Source organism: Sprattus sprattus (genome assembly GCF_963457725.1).
Source record: "Sprattus sprattus genome assembly, chromosome: 9".
In the NCBI taxonomy this organism is placed as follows: Eukaryota; Metazoa; Chordata; class Actinopteri; order Clupeiformes; family Clupeidae; genus Sprattus; species Sprattus sprattus.
In genome coordinates this window covers 4,763,690-4,781,354 of record NC_137928.1, presented here as the reverse complement: position 1 = coordinate 4,781,354, position 17,665 = coordinate 4,763,690, and the positions used below count along the sequence as shown (strand labels likewise).

Genomic DNA, 17,665 nt, shown 5'->3' with positions numbered 1-17,665 from the left:
TGAGTGTTGTGTGAGTGTTGTATGAGTGTTGTATGAGTATTGTATGAGTGTTGTGTGAGTGTTGTATGAGTGTTGTATGAGTGTTGTGTGAGTGTTGTAGTAGTGTTGTGTAAGTGTTGTATGAGTGTTGTATGAGTGTTGTATGAGTGTTGCAGTAGTATTGTATGAGTGTTGTATGTGTGTTGTATGAGTGTTGTATGAGTGTGGTATGAGTATTGTATGAGTATTATATGAGTGTTGTGTGAGTGTTGTATTAGTGTGGTATGAGTATGGTATGAGTGTTGTGTAAGTGTTGTATGAGTGTTGTGTGAGTGTTGTATGAGTGTTGTATGAGTATTGTGTGAGTGTTGTAGTAGTGTTGTGTAAGTGTTGTGTGAGTGTTGTATGAGTGTTGTATGAGTGTTGTGTGAGTGTTGTAGTAGTGTTGTATGAGTATTGTATGAGTGTTGTGTGAGTGTTGTATGAGTGTTGTATGAGTGTTGTGTGAGTGTTGTAGTAGTGTTGTGTAAGTGTTGTATGAGTGTTGCAGTAGTATTGTATGAGTGTTGCAGTAGTATTGTATGAGTGTTGTATGTGTGTTGTATGAGTGTTGTATGAGTGTGGTATGAGTATTGTATGAGTATTATATGAGTGTTGTGTGAGTGTTGTATTAGTGTGGTATGAGTATGGTATGAGTGTTGTGTAAGTGTTGTATGAGTGTTGTGTGAGTGTTGTATGAGTGTTGTATGAGTATTGTGTGAGTGTTGTAGTAGTGTTGTGTAAGTGTTGTGTGAGTGTTGTATGAGTGTTGTATGAGTGTTGTGTGAGTGTTGTAGTAGTGTTGTATGAGTGTTGCAGTAGTGTTGTATGAGTGTTGTGTGAGTGTTGTAGTAGTGTTGTATGAGTGTTGTATGAGTGTTGTAGTAGTATTGTATGAGTGTTGTATGAGTGTTGTATGAGTGTTTTATGAGTGTTGTATGAGTGTTGTAGTAGTATTGTTTGCCCTGCGGTGTGGTTTAGCAGAATGAGAGATGGACAGGGGCTCTCATGGCCGCTAGAGTCCCTGCAGTCCATTTGCGCTTCACTGGCATTCTATTTGTGTTTGCTTCAGGAGCACGGCCACTGTCTGCAGACACACACACACACACGGACAACCACACGGACACACACACACACAAGGACACACACACGGACACACACACGGACACACACACAGACGCATGCACACACACACACGAACACGAAACAAAGACACGTTTCTCCTTTTTGGATAAGGGTAGGGGAGGAGTACCCTTAAAGTGCTGCCTCAGTATTCCAGACTTCCTCTTCCTCCTCCTCCTCTTCCTCCTCTTCCTCCTCTTCCTCCTGCTCTCTGTGGAGGCTTCCTCTATCTCCCTGGCAAGTGAATCATCATATTGCGTCTGTTTGTCATGCATTGCTTTCCCTTCCGAACCACATTTGACTTCTTCTGCGCCATGTCTACTGCTGTCTTTCCTTGCACTCCCTGTACACACACACACACACACACACACACACACACACACACACACACACACACACACACACACACACACACACACACACACGCTCCCTGTATGCATAAGTGATACCCACCTGCCCCCCTGCGCCATGTGGTGGGGGGTGGGGGAGAGGGGGAGGTATAGGGTGGGGTAGGATATGTGTGTGTGTGTGTGTTGAGGAGGGGGGTAGTCTGGGTCTAAGATTCATGTATGCATCGCCACACACTCACACACACACACACACACACACACACACCATCAGTGTGCACCTGGCCTTCGTCTCATTGGCTGTGTCCTGTGTGAAATATTTATGCTGGCAGTCAATAGCAGGGAGGCGAGCCCGGTGCTTGTGAGGGGAGCGATATTGAGTCATGAAGATAGGAAGTGACAGCTGCAGAGCGGCGTGTCACCCCATCAGTCCTCCCTCGCTCGCTCCTACTCTCCTCCCCGTTCAGATGCTCACGCGCCACCTTTTTTTCTGCGGCCGTCTTAGGTGCTCTCTCTCTCCTCCTCCTCCTCTCTCCTCTATCCACTCCTTTCAGATGCTCTCTCTCTCCTCCACCTCCTCTCTCCTCTTCTTTCAGATGCTCTCTCTCTCCACCTCCTCTCTCCTCTCCTTTCAGATGCTCTCTCTCTCCACCTCCTCCTCTCTCCTCTCATTTCAGATGCTCTCTTACCTCTTCCTTTCTTCTTCTCTCCTCTCCATCTTTCTCTCTTCCTAACCCTTTCTCTCATCTCTCTCTTCCATGTCTTTCCCTGAATGCATAAGTGATACCCACCTGCTCCCTGCTCTCCTCTGCTCTCTTCTCCTATCCCTCTCTTCTCCCCTCCTCTCTCTCTCTCCCTCTCTCTCTCGCTACATTTCTCCCGTCTTCCTCTCCGCCTCGCTCTGCTTGTCCCTCCCCCACGACTTCACCAGCACCTTAAGATCATGTCCAAAGGATCAGGCGAGTCTGTTTTCCAAATGTCAGGCTTGAAGTCAGGGATTTTCATCTGAGCGTGTCTGTGTGTATATGCATGTATGTAGGGGAGTGAGTGAGTGAATGATTGTGTGTGTGTGTCTGTCTGAGAGATGGTGGTTTAATATCAATGGCCTCACACAAAACCCACAAACCAGGGGACTTAGTGAGAAGAGGAAGCATATGTGCTGAAAATGAACTATAAACGTCTTTATGCACGTCTTTTTAAACCAACCCGACTCGAATCTCCTTTATTACGCAGTTATTTCTGTTTTCCCCTGACACTAATTCACTCTGAGATCGAACACAGGCAGAAAGCAGGAACGATGGCAGATTACTCCAAATCCCTCCTTAATCCTGTCTGCGATACAGTAGGTAGAATTTACATTACAGTCGCTCAATATTGCTATAGGCATCTCTGCAGCGATTCCCCACTTCTTCACTCAGCTCAAACCTCTAAGATCCAGGTACACAGTGTTCTTGAGGCAGAGCAGGGGTTGGTGTAGGAAGGGTGTGTGTGTGTGTGTGTGTGTGCGTGTGTGCGTGTGTGTATGTGTAGGAAAGCTGATGCAATGTTAGATGTTTCTCCCTCTTTCAGTGATTTTTGTAGTTAGTCGTCTGCTTCTTCACACACACACACACACACACACGCACGCACGCACGCACGCACGCACGCACGCACGCACCCACGCACGCACGCACACACACACACACACACACACACACACACACACACACACTACCACACACACAAACACACACACAGTGATTCTTGTAGTTAGTCGTCTGCATAATGGCTCCCTCTCAAGGGGTTTCTGGGACTTCTCATGTTATCAGCATAATGGAAAAGGGAGAGGAGGAAACTTAGTCCCACTTGGGAACGTTGGTGTGGAGTCTGTACACACACACACACACAAATGCACACACACACACACACACACACACGCACACACACACACACACACACAAATAACATGTGCACACACTGAAAAAGAGAGAGAAAAAGATCCGGACAAAAAAAAATACACTTTGCATAAAGGCAAGCACACACAGAAAATGAGACACTCACGCGCACACACACACACACACAGACACACAAACACACACACACACACACACACACAGTAACTCTCCCCTTACAGGTGCAGATGCTCTAGAGCAGCTTCCTGCAGAGCTGTGAAATCTAAAGGTTGTGCAGCGCAAGGTTGCCCCCACCAGGCGAGTAGGTGCTACTGCAGGGGAAGCGATGCTGTCTCCCGTCAAGATGTCATCCTCTTTCATCTAGCTTCTTGGTATTCACGACAGCAACCCTGGCAGGGGAAATAATTACATTTTCGTGCTATTATGTAAAACGTATTAAAATGGACGTGTACGCGCTAACAATAAAGAAATAGGCAAGTATCAGATAGTCATTAGCATCTCACGGAGCAATAACAGCGAGTGCAATTATTAACAGACTACCTGCATACGTGTCGGCAGACGGTCTCGCAGATGTACGTGTTTAGTTTTTTTTTCAGTTGGAGGCAGAGCTGTTTTGCATAAGCTACATATCTTCCCTTGTTTGAGGTGATGGAGGGTGAATGCGGAGTTGCTCCACCTTGGTTCTAGAACGGATCAGGCCCGAACTTGGCTCAGGTCCGCAGCTTAGCCTGAACTGCTGCTGTTGGGTGGTTCCTCTGCAGCCCAGCTGCTATACAGAGGAGAGTGGCATTTTAAAGGCATTGCAAGCAGGTGGGCATGAAATATGCAAACGGAAACGGAAAGCAAGCTCCCTTGCTGTGTCCCTAAACAAGCACAACACTGCCCGTGTCTTGCTAGCACGGACTCCTGTGTTTGAAGGGTTTTTTCAGAGTCTAGCTTGCCCTTCATGAACAACAGCCAAACTGAATGTGTGATGTTTCACTGACAACTGACTGCCCGGCAAACTATAAAAAAAAAATCATATCTATTAAAAAATAAATATATGAAAAAATCAGACCTAGTGCTATTGATCACACGTGGTAACACAACCCTAGCACTTTACAAGTGGCCATTGCAGTAAAGTGAATTTAGTTCTTTTAACAGTCCTGCCCTCCGAGTTAGCCTCAACTGGGCATTATGTCGACTCTGTGATCCGATCTTGTTAAACCCAGGTGATATTACCATAAGAGCTGCCCGGAACGGGGCCAGTGTCCCAGCCCAGGTGGAGAGAGCTGTGTAAATCAGGCAGCCAATGATCTGTGTTTGACCGCTATTGAAATTCATCGCACATAACAGCAGTGTGCTCAGGGATATTTGGGCAGATTTATGACATTTATGCCGGGGTTTCTCAGCCGAGGATTAAGGTCACAGTCTAACTACATTTATAAAAAGACATCCGCTACTGCAGGAGAGAGGAAGCCTGGAGGAAGGTTATCACTCTGTTTGGAAGAGCAGGAGACCTTTACAAGAGCGACTCACCAATCCAAACATATTAACCTGATTCATAACGTTATACAGTTCAAAAATACACCACAGTTTTGGCATGGCAAGAACATTGTAAGATTTTAATTTGATCATATGCTGTGGTATCATTGAGCATTTAAAATCATAATCTTTGCATTGCTTGCATAAGGATGAGCTGGTTCTGAATCAGCAGTTCTGGAGCTGGTTCTGAATCAGCAGTTCTGGAGCTGGTTCTGGATCAGCAGTCTCTGCTGCGGTGCACTGGTTCTGAATCAGCAGTCTCTGGTCCAGTCTCTGGTTCTGGATGAGCAGTTCTGGTTCTGGATCAGCAGTCTCTGGTTCTGGATCAGCAGTTCTGGTTCTGGATCAGCAGTTCTGGTTCTGGATCAGCAGTTCTGGTTCTGGATCAGCAGTCTCTGGTTCTGGAGGCAGTCTCTGGTTCTGGAGGCAGTCTCTGGTTCTGGATCAGCAGTCTCTGGTTCTGGATCAGCAGTCTCTGGTTCTGGATCAGCAGTTCTGGTTCTGGATCAGCAGTCTCTGGTTCTGGAGGCAGTCTCTGGTGCAGTGCACTGGGATCATCGCTGACCCAGGAATGGACATCTGATTAGAGCCGGATCCATTTCTGCTGCTATGTTGGCACTTCCTCCCCCTGGTCCATGTTTTCAGGATGTTTGTTGATTTTGTTTGTTGAAACAGGGCTACTCCATCTCCTTCCGCCTCGCCATGGCGATGACCCCTCTGCTGACCCCACCCAAGCAGCAGGTGTCATTGCAGCGGATCAGGCGTTGGTCTTGCCTGGCTTAGAGCTGGCTCCGGTCCGCTTGAAGCTGCTATATTTAGAGCTTTCTTGTTCTGGCACTAACTCTAGGGTTTTATGTTTGTGTGTGTGTGTGTGTGTGTGTGTGTGTGTGTGTGTATGTGTGTGTGTGTGTGTGTGTGTGTGTCTTGCAGGATATCCGTGATGATGGAGCTCCTCTTCCTCTGCCTGGTCCTGTTGGCGGTGCCGCCGGCCGCCTCCATGCTGTGCCCCAAGCGCTGCACCTGCCAGAACCTGATGCCCTCCTACACGGTGCTGTGTGCCAAGACGGGCCTGCTCTTCGTGCCGCCCAACATCGACCGCCGCACCGCCGAGCTGCGCCTCATGGACAACTTCATCACCACGCTCCGCCACCGCGACTTCGCCAACATGAGCAGCCTCATCCACCTCACGCTCTCGCGCAACACCATCAGCCAGATCCGCCCCTACGCCTTCGCGGACCTGCAGGACCTCCACGCCCTTCACCTGGACGCTAACAGGCTCACCGCGCTGGACGACACACACCTGCAGGTAAAAGGAAACTACATTACCCATAAAACCTAATGTATCCCACTGATCAGAGACTCAGGCAAAGTGATGAGGTTAAAGAACCAGTGCATTAGACCAGAGAGAGAGAGAGGGATTGAGTGAGAGCGGGAGAGACTGAGAAAGAGAGAGGGAGTGGTAGGGAAAGAGACTGAGAAAGAGAGATGGAGGGAAAGAGAGAGAGAGGAATTGAGTGGAAGCGGGAGAGACTGAGAAAGAGAGAGGGAGTGGTAGGGAAAGAGACTGAGAAAGAGAGATGGAGGGAAAGAGAGAGAGAGGAATTGAGTGAAAGCGGGAGAGACTGAGAAAGAGAGAGGGAGTGGTAGGGAAAGAGACTGAGAAAGAGAGATGGAGGGAAAGAGAGAGAGAGGAATTGAGTGGAAGCGGGAGAGACTGAGAAAGAGAGAGGGAGTGGTAGGGAAAGAGACTGAGAAAGAGAGATGGAGGGAAAGAGAGAGAGAGGAATTGAGTGAAGGCGGGAGAGACTGAGAAAGAGAGAGGGAGTGGTTGGGAAAGAGACTGAGAAAGAGAGATGGATGGAAAGAGAGAGAGAAAGAGAAGGATATGAATGTATCCCAATTATCAGAGACTCAGTCAGAGTGATGGAATTTTAATGCTCAGGTTGTTTATTCTTGCAACGATGTGCATCAGAGGAGAGAGAGCAAGACTTGGTTTCGCTACTGGGGTTCCACATAGTCGGATTTCACTACCTGTCTCTACGGAGATCAGCTCTTTTTAAGCCTAGGAAGGTAAGGGGGGTTGGATGCCTTAATGCTAATTATTATCTTGGAGACATCAGGTCTAGGATACTATATATTCTCGGGGGTGTCAGCATTCCAATAGTGATCAAGGACTAAAATCTATTCATGAGGCTTACAGGAAGTTTGACCATGTGGGAAGAGTCCAGAATACACATGAGAGCTCTGCCGATATCCTTAATTACCATTTAGGATGAGATATAATTATTGACTATGGAATATGTTTAATAAACTAAATCCTAATTCCTGATACTATCACAGGGACTGGTCAACCTGCGCCACCTCATCCTGGCTAACAACCAGCTGCACAGCATCTCCCACAATGCCTTTCAGGACTTCCTGGAGACCCTGGAGGACCTGGACCTGTCCTACAACAACCTGGTGGACGTGCCCTGGGACACGATGGGTATGCTGGTGAGCGTCAACACGCTTAGCCTGGACCACAACCTCATCGAGTTCGTGCCCGAGGGCATCTTCTCCAACATGCACAAGCTGGCGCGTCTGGACATGACGTCCAACAAGCTGAAGAAGATCCCGCCCGACCCCCTGTTCCTGAGGATCCCCGTCTACGCCAAGCTTAAGGGCTCGCCGCTCACGTCGCTGGTGCTGAGCTTCGGCGGGAACCCGCTGCACTGCAACTGCGAGCTGATGTGGCTGCGGCGGCTGACGCGCGAGGACGACCTGGAGACGTGCGCCTCGCCCCGCGAACTCGCCGGGAAGTACTTCTGGACCATCAAGGAGGAGGAGTTCACGTGCGAGCCGCCCATGATCACACGCCACAGCCCCAAGACTTTCGTGATGGAGGGCCAGCGCGTCAGCCTGCGCTGCAAGCCGGTGGGCGACCCGGAACCTTCCGCGCACTGGGTCAGCCCCGATGGCAAGGTGATCGGCAACACCTCGCGCACCACCTGCTACGAGAACGGCACGCTGGACATCCACACCACCACCGTCAAGGACTCGGGCGTGTTCACCTGCATCGCCTCCAACGCGGCGGGCGAGGCCACCGAGAAGGTGGAGCTGAAGGTCAACCCCTCCCCGCACTACGACCCCAAGCTGGACCCGGAGCCGGGCCCGTCCGACATGCCCACCTCCATCAAGTCCAACGCCAGCGGCGGACACCACAAGATGGACCACCAGCGGGTCATCGTGTCCGAGCTTTCCTCGTCCTCGGTCACCATCCACTGGCCGCCCCAGAGCCACATTCCCGGGGTGAGGATGTACCAGATCCAGTACAACAGCTCCACGGATGATATCCTCATTTACAGGTGAGCTCCACATATTATACACTTATTTACCGATGAGCTCCACATATGATATACTCATTTACAGGTGAGCTCCACATATAATATCCTGATTTACAGGTGAGCTCCACATATCATATACTCATTTACAGGTGAGCTCCACATATAACACACTCATTTACAGGTGAGCTCCACATTGATACACTCATTAACAGGTGAGCTCCACATATAATACACTCATTAACAGGTAAGCTCCACATATAATATACTCATTTACAGGTGAGCTCCACATATAATATACTCATTTACAGGTGAGCTCCACATATAATAAACTCATTTACAGGTGAGCTCCACGGATGATATCCTCATTTACATATGAGCTCCACATATCATATACTCATTTACAGATGAGCTCCACATATAATACACTCATTAACAGGTGATCTCCACAGATGATAAACTAATTTACAGGTGAGACAGCCACGTCACCAAGCATCATGTCAAAGATGAGAGCCTCGCGTGCCAGAGTCTTTTGAAATCAGTTCCAATTATTGTCTATTAAAGATGGCACGCATTCAGAGAGAGAGAGAGAGAGCATGAGAGAGAGAGAGAGAGAGAGAGAGAGAGCATGAGAGAGAGAGAGAGAGAGAGTGCATGAGGGAGAGAGAGAGAGAGAGCATGAGAGAGAGAGAGAGAGAGAGAGCATGAGAGAGAGAGACGGCTGCATTTGATTGCACTTTGGTAGAAAGCATACTTGGACAGTTCATTCAGTATTGTTGCATTATTTCATACATTGCAGTAATTGTCATTTATGGAGCATCCTCAATTGAAAACGAGGCAAGTCACCGTCATCATTAAGCAGTTTAACAGATGATATGCAGGTGGAGACGTGTGGCACCACAATGATTAAGACGTGTCTTGACAATGAGCATTAAACAACTGCCATCTTACAACGGAAACTGCACATTGTACCACTTAGGATGAGTTGTTGAGTGTGTGTGTGTGTGTGTGAGTGTGTGTGTGTGTGTGTGTGCATGCTGCTTGAGTGTGCGCATTTTGGGTGTGCGCCAGGCAAAATCTTCATGTGTGTGTGTCTTTGTTCTGCCTTTGTATGTGTCACGAAAACATGAACGAGGTCCAAGCCAAAGGAGTGTGTGAAGCAGGAGCTTTGGGTTTCCTCTCCGTGTGGGTAGTCGTGTTCAAGGCCAACGTGTGTGTGAATGTAGTCACGACTGGTTGATGGTGCCAGGTTAGTGATAGTATTTAGTTTTATACCATATATTGGAAACTCAGTCTTGGATTTGTCAGTCATGATCCAGGTTTTTAATCTTAGTACAATGATGGCCAATCATTGTGAGACAGAGCTTGAAGTCCAACTCGACCAGAGCTTCACCTCAAAATAATCTGCCTATCTGCCTAAGTGAGATAGTCAGTTTTATACACTGATATTAAGGGGTGTTACCATCTATTCAAATAGGCCATTGGGACAAGGCCCCTTTGTCTCGACCTGGAGGGGGAAGGTGAGAGCAATATCACACCTCTCTCCCAGGTCAAGACCAAGTATATTCACCCAGGAAATGCTGACATGTTAGTTAGATACAAATAAGAGTAACATTTATACTAGGAATAAATAAGATTGAATTATTGACTATGGCATATCCTATGAATCTTAAATGATCGGCCCCTTCCTTAGGAACCAGGATGGTTGTGTTAGATATCAGTGTATTTCATGTGATCAAACTGGCCTCCTGACCTTTTTGTATTCAATGGGATTTAATCAGGGTATTCATTCAATGTGATTAAATCAGGGTCAGAGTCCTAATTAGCAATCATCCCCTCAAAACTGGTACCTACCTCTAGACACACTCATTCCCTCCCATGTCATTGTTTACCTGTAAATTGTACTGTATAAAAGACGTGTACTCCTGTTAGTATGTTGAAAGAAATCTATCGTGCACCATGCGATTGGATTGTCCTGTGACACTGGAATAAACTTATTTCTGATGTTGGACACTTTCCCGAGTTCCTGAATATCTGCAAACCTGACCTCGGATCAAAGACTCAGACAGGCATCTTTCAGTTGGTTTGGTAGGAACCAGGATGGTTAGTTTGCATGCCAGTCTGTGTGATGCATGATTAACATCACTGTGAGGATGGTGCGGTGAAGCCAACCACCTAATGCCTAACTGCGAATAGGAGTCACAAGAATAAAGTTCAATGGACAAACCAAAGCAATACATGAACATTGACGAAAGATAAGCAGGCCACTGTAATGCTTAGTAATGATGATGCTATTCCATGTAGGCCCAGCTACCAGTCCAGAAAAGGGAAGGGGTTTCTTCATGGGCTGCTTTGTAAGTCATCCAGTAGTCATTGATGAGTGGCTGGGAAGAGTTTGTGGTTTAGAGGTTGCTGTGCTGTGCTGTGCTGTGCTGTGCTGTGCTGTGCAGTGCTGTGCTGTGCTGTGCTGTGCTGTGCTGTGCTGTGCTGTGCTGTGCTGAGCTGTGCTGTGCTGTGCAGTGCTGTGCTGTGCTGTGCTGTGCTGTGCTGTGCTGTGCTGTGCTGTGCTGTGCTCTTCTGTGCTGCACTGTGCTGGCTGTGCTATGCTAACTTGTGCTTAGCTCGTACACATTACTACTTAGCTGACGAGAATTCTAAGGCAAGCTTGTCTGGCGTCGCTTCCGTGAGATAAGAGTTCAGTGTGTCTGCCCTAAGCAGACTACATGGTGGCTGGGAAGAGTTTGTGGTTTAGAGGTTGCTGTGCTGTGCTGTGCTGTGCTGTGCTGTGCTGTGCTGTGCTGTGCTGTGCTGTGCAGTGCTGTGCTGTGCTGTGCTGTGCTGTGCTGTGCTGTGCTGTGCTGTGCAGTGCTGTGCTGTGCTGTCCTGTGCTGTGCTATGCTGTGCTCTTCTGTGCTGCACTGTGCTGGCTGTGCTATGCTATCTTGTGCTTAGCTCGTACACATTACTACTTAGCTGACGAGAATTCTAAGGCAAGCTTGTCTGGCGTCGCTTCCGTGAGATAAGAGTTCAGTGTGTCTGCCCTAAGCAGACTACATGGTGGCTGGGAAGAGTTTGTGGTTTAGAGGTTGCTGTGCTGTGCTGTGCTGTGCTGTGCTGTGCTGTGCTGTGCTGTGCTGTGCAGTGCTGTGCTGTGCTGTGCTGTGCTGTGCTGTGCAGTGCTGTGCTGTGCTGTGCTGTGCTGTGCTGTGCTGTGCTGTACTGTGCTGTGCTGTGCTGTGCTGTGCTGTGCTCTTCTGTGCTGCACTGTGCTGGCTGTGCTATGCTAACTTGTGCTTAGCTCGTACACATTACTACTTAGCTGACGAGAATTCAAAGGCAAGCTTGTCTGGCGTCGCTTCCGTGAGATAAGAGTTCAGTGTGTCTGCCCTAAGCAGACTACATGGTGGAGAGGGCAAGAGGTAAGAGAGGAATGAGAAAGAATAAAAGAGACTTGGGGTTTTGTTGGCCAGTCACAGTGATTACACCAGTAACAAAGGAATGATTGGAGGAGAGATGCAGCCATTTATGCAGTGGCTTCCATTTCAGAGTATAATAACAGTTCCTGATTAAATCGCACAATGAACACATTTATCTGCGGAGTTCCAATTGTACCTACGAGACCAAAAGTGATTTTGTGTTGAAGTTGTCTTCCTCAGAAGTGCTCCTCACAAACGATAAGTGAGCTCTACCCAGAGGGCTTTGTGTGTGTGTGTGTGTGTGTGTGTGTGTGTGTGTGTGTGTGTGTGTGTGTGTGTGTGTGTGTGTGTGTGTGTGTGTGTGTGTGTGTGTGTGTGTGTGTGTGTGTCTCTGTGTGTGTGTCTCTGTGTGTGTGTGTGTGTGTGTGTGTGTGTGTGTGTGTGTGTGTGTGTGTGTGTGTGTGTGTGTGTGTGTGTGTGTGTGTGTGTGTGTGTGTGTGTGAGAGCTATACCCAGCCCTGCAATCGGCACTCGAGAGCAAATGAAAACATTTCATGAAATTGACGGTTACTTTTGCAATGGAAATGAAAGATCCTGTCCCGTGTGTGTGTGTGTGTGTGTGTGTGTGTGTGTGTGTGTGTGTGTGTGACCCTGTCCCGTGGGAAACAGTTACCATAAAAACCTGCCTTTCAATTTTAGGGTTGCACCCCGCGCTTCAGAAGAGCTTGGAACCCACCGACATTTACATACAAATGAACCCAAATCCTCGCCAAATAAACACTATAACGATACACTCTCAGAGAGTGATAGCCTCTCTTGTTTCTACCACTGAGGACTTGAGGAAAATCCTCGAAAGAAATGAACAACAAACACACCAACACAAAAAAAAAACACCCACAAGAAATATTTCTAAAGATGTGGATGTAAAAATGTGCACAGTATGTGTGAAATGAGAGTATGACTGAGTGCGTTAGTTACCTCAGTAATAGTGCTATTAGCTAGCTCCTGAAGAAGTGTTCCTCACAAACGATAAGTGAGCCCTACCCAGAGGCCTTGGGGTGTGTGTGTGTGTGTGTGTGTGTGTGTGTGTGTGTGTGTGTGTGTGTGTGTGTGTGTGTGTGTGTGTGTGTGTGTGTGTGTGTGTGTGTGTCCTCTATTCATACCAGGTAGACCTATTAAACTATTTCCTGTTAGACTCTCTTCCTGGAATGGTGATACGCTGCTCTAAAGAATTGCTTGTTATTTCTAAGAAATGTGGTAGAAGGAGAAAATACTGATATTATTGATGAGTTATTGATTGCTCCCCTTGCCTTTTGTGCGATACTCAGAGAAGCTTGGTGTGTGTGTGTGTGTGTGTGTGTGTGTGTGTGTGTGTGTGTGTGTGTGTGCAATCCTCAGAGACCTTACAAAAGCTTGGCCTCCTTGGCAGGGAGGGTTTTTAGTTTCCATCTTTTTCTTTTAGCCTGTTTTTCTTTTCACGACGTTTCTTTTTTCTTTGGTTCTCCTTGGTGTGTGTGTGTGTGTGTGTGTGTGTGTGTGTGTGTGTGTGTGTGTGTGTGTCTTTGGTTCTCCCTGGTGTGTGCACTGAGCAGCAGCAGCAGCGGCTTCGTCCCATTCTTCACGTCCTGCCCCAAGGTTCCCACTGTCTCAGAGAATGGATTATTCCCGCTGCCTGTTGCTAGCTTCACCTCCATACAGAAATGATTACATTGATTTTTCTTTTTAATATTCCCCCCCCCCCCCCTCCTCCGACAGTGACTCTGGAGCGATTCTTCACCGAGGAAGACCTGTTAGCGTGTAATTAACTTCCGCCATATCCCCGCGGATAGATTAAGCGGGGGAAAAAGACACATATGAAAAAGCAATTTGCTGTTAATTATGTGGAAAGCAAAGGGAGTTCTTTGGTTTACGACGCTGCGCTGTAATCAGAATGCATTTCCAAATCAATTAAGCACACACGAGTCTCGGTCCCCGTGGCTAGATGAGTTAGGGAGCGTGTTGGGGCCCTGGATAGCAGCTGGATCCCTGGATCCCTGGATCCCCGTCAGATCAGAGTTAGCTGAGCTATGGGCCGTTATTGCTGAGGAGATGGCCATGGGGAAGAGAGAGAAGATGTGGGTGTGAGGAAGCAGATGTTTGATGAAGTTCAATATGCTCCTGGATCAGGGCCTCATCAGGGCCAGATCAGGGCCAGATCAGGGCCAGAACAGGGCCAGATCAGGGCCAGATCAGGGCTATATCACGGTCACGTTAGGACCGATCCAGGGCTGCATAAGGGCCAGACCAGCTTCCAACTGGGTTGCTATCTGGAGAGGGCTGAGAAGGACATCAGTAGTCAGCTGATCCCCTCCCCTCTCTCTCACTCTCAGTCCTCTATTCACTCACATCCACTACAATACCTCTCTTATCTCCTATTTTTTCATGCCATTTCTGTCTTTCTCTCCTCATCTCACTATCTCTCTCTCTCTCTCTCGATGTCTCACTTTCTCTTGATGTCTCACTTTCTATCTCTCTCTCTCTCTCTCGATGTCTCACTCTCTCTCTCTCTCTCTCTCTCTCCGATGTCTCACTTTTCTCTCTCTCTCTCTCTCTCTCTCTCTCTCTCGCTCTCTCTCTCTTTCTCTTGATGTCTCACTTTCTATCTCTCTCTCTCTCTCTCGATGTCCCACTTTTTTCTCTTTCTCTCTATTTTGCCTTTTGCTTTCTCATCCTATCCCCTTCATCTCGCTGTCTGTGTAACTGTGCTCCATACCTCTCCATATCACCCCATCACTCTCTCTCCCTCTTTTTATTTCTCTCAATGTCTCATTTTCTCTCTTGCTTTCTATCAGTCTCTCTCCTTCTCCCTGTTTCTGCTCTGTCACCCTATCCTTCTCTCAATGTCTCATTTTCTCTCTCTCTCTCTGTCTCTCTCTCTCTTTCTCTCTCTCTCTGTCTCTCTCTCTCTCTCTCTCTCTGTCTCTCTCTCTCTCTCTTTCTCTCCTCTTCTATTCCCCTGCTCCTCATCCTAAGGAGGAGAAGTCAACAATACGGTGCCTCATTCTTCTCTTGCCTCAGAGCGGATATTGGATAAAAAAAAGTCATAGTCGAGAACAAATTGACTCTTCTAAGAGAGCTGCAGATACTCCCAGTATACCAAACCAAATATATATATATGAGGGAAATAAATCCCAATGTATCACAGAACTGAATCACAATACTTGTATTGTAAAATGTAAAGAATCCCAATAATATTGTATCATGGCCTCATTATCGTGATAGTATCATACAGTCCATGCTGAGGCAATTTCCACCCATACTGCACACACATGGTTGGTGCTAGACGGTAGGTTGAGCTGCTGAACACACACACATACACAAACACACACAGATGGCAGCTACTGCTTAACACACACACACACACACACATACATACAGAGATGGCAGCTACACTGCTGAACACACACAAACACACACACACAGAGAGCAGTAACTGCTGAACACACACACACACACACACAGATGGCAGCTACTGCTTAACACACACACACACACACACATACATACAGAGATGGCAGCTACACTGCTGAACACACACACACACACACACAGATGGCAGCTACTGCTGAACACACACACACACACACACAGATCACAAGGCAAGCTTCTGAAGCTGCCCAACCTCACCAGCTTCCCTCTCTCTCTCACACATACACACACACACACACACACACACACACACATAAGCTTAGACTTACCGTCACTCCCACACTCTTCTACTGACATGCACACACCCACACACACACACGTCTCTAACCAAGCTCCCAGCAGCCCTAGCTCAGCGGCAGCGCCTCAACTGACGGCTAAATGACAGCAGGGGTCAGAGGGGTCGCGATGCGAAGCGCGTGACCTCAGGCTGGGGGAGCGTTCCCTTTCACATCACTTCACTCGGCGGCGCCGTGTCCGCCGGGTTGGTTTGGGCTCCGCCACGACGGGCAGAACTGGCACTGATGAAGGCGCCGCCGATCCGATCCCCTCTCACCGAGCCTCATTACCGCCTGACCTTACACCTGCCCCCGCCTGTACAGATGGAGGTGTGAGGACAGGTGGGTGGGGGAGGGGAAGGGGTGAGTGGGTGGGTGGGTGAGTGAGTGTGAGCAAGGTGAAGGGGTCGGGGGGGGGGCATTGCCTACGGAGGGCTCTGACTCTGATTAAGGATATCCTGCCCGGCTGGCCCCCAGGAGTCATCTCCTCCTGTTTCGTGTGGCTGCTGTTATATATGGTGGCCCGTGTGTGTGTTGCTGTTGTAGTTATGCAAACCTGTGCCCCCTTTCCTATGCTGTTGAGTAGACATGCTGTAGAACCCTGAGCCTTTAAACCTTATCCTCACCTCCCCTCTCCTCTCCTCTCCTCTCCTCTCCTCTCCTCTCCTCTCCTCTCTTCTCCTCTCACCTTCTCTCCTCCCCTCTACTTGTCTCTCCTCATCTCCTTGTTTTTGTTTGTCCTATTCCCTTTGCCCCTGCGTGTATGCTGGGTAATGGAGTCTGGGCTGTGTTGTATGCGTGTAGGATGTGGGTGTATGCTGGGTAATGGAGTCTGGGCTGTGTTGTATGCGTGTAGGATGTGGGTGTATGCTGGGTAATGGAGTCTGGGCTGTGTTGTATGCGTGTAGGATGTGGGTGTATGCTGGGTAATGGAGTCTGGGCTGTGTTGTATGCGTGTAGGATGTGGGTGTATACTGGGTAATGGAGTCTGGGCTGTGTTGTATGCGTGTAGGATGTGGGTGTATGCTGGGTAATGGAGTCTGGGCTGTGTTGTATGCGTGTAGGATGTGGGTGTATGCTGGGTAATGGAGTCTGGGCTGTGTTGTATGCGTGTAGGATGTGGGTGTATGCTGGGTAATGGAGTCTGGGCTGTGTTGTATGGGAGTCTGGGCTGTGTAGGAAGTGTGTCTGAATAAAACATGCTCTGTTCTAATGGTCACTGTGGTGCTGCCCTGGCTCACACTAGGGAAATAATCCCATACTTACCTGCAAGGAGGAGGAGAGTGTCTCTGTGTTGGTAGCTGCAAATATGTATGTGTGCGCGTGCGTTTGTGTGTGTGTGTGTGTGGGTGTTTGTTTGTGTGCGCGTGCGTTTGTGTGTGTGTGTGTGTGGGTGTTTGTGTGTGTGCGCGTGCGTTTATGTGTGTGTGTTTGTGTGTGTGGGTGTTTGTGTGTGTCAGTGTGATGTGCTTCATCTGTGTGTCTATCATATGTGTCTACACAGGAGAGTTGGAGAGGTGTATGTAAGGAGTCATACACACCCCTCAGTTTGTAGACTGGTGTGTGTGTGCGTGTGTGTGTGTCTGTGTGTGTGTGTGTGTGTGTGTGTGTGTGTGTGTGTACTGCATGTATGTGTGTGTTTGAGTGTGTGTGTGTGTGTGTGTGTGTGTGTGTGTGCGTGTGTGTGTGTGTGTGTGTGTGTGTGTGTAAGTGTGTGTGTGTTTGAGTGTGTGTGTGTGTGTGTGTGGGGAGAGATGAAGAGTGTAGTGTGTATAAAGAGCCCTTTTGAGAGCCTGAGGGGGTAGAGGGTTGCACACAGGAGGGGATTGGGGGTTTAAGAGCGCAGAGGATATGCAAAACAGACTCATTTTAAATGAGAGACTTTAACCTCTACACTCTCCTTCTATCTCTCTTTTACCCCTCTCTTCCAATCTCCCTCCTTCCAAGCTCTCTCTCTTTCTCTCCCTCTCCCTTCCTCCCTCTCTCTCTCTCTCTCTCTCTCCCTCTCTCCCTCTCTCTCTCCCTCTCGCTCCTCTCTCTCTCTCTCTCTGTGGAAACCTCAAGTCCTCTTTCTACTTCTCCTAGAACTCTCCATGAAACCTCAGTCAAACAAACCCCCCTCTCCCCTCCCTCTCTCTCTCTCTCTCCCACTTTTCCTCTCCTCCTCTCCTCCTCTCCCTCTCTCACTCTCTCCCTCTCCTCCTATCCTCCTCTCTCTCTCCATTCCCCCTCTTCGACCTCTTTTTAACGTCTGCTCTGAGGGCAGCTCTTTTAAGCCACTCC

General features: G+C 48.4%; 1 protein-coding gene across 1 annotated transcript in view; it reads left to right on the top strand.

Moving 5' to 3' along the window:
• LOC308370231 (leucine-rich repeat and fibronectin type III domain-containing protein 1-like protein) overlaps positions 1-17,665 on the top strand; it is a 30,612-nt gene that overhangs the window by 1,484 nt on the left and 11,463 nt on the right. The window contains exons 2-3 of the mRNA XM_080844862.1: positions 5,834-6,209; positions 7,244-8,247. Of these exons, the coding sequence (XP_080700988.1) occupies positions 5,834-6,209; positions 7,244-8,247 (1,380 nt within the window). The remainder of the gene's footprint in view (positions 1-5,833; positions 6,210-7,243; positions 8,248-17,665) is intronic.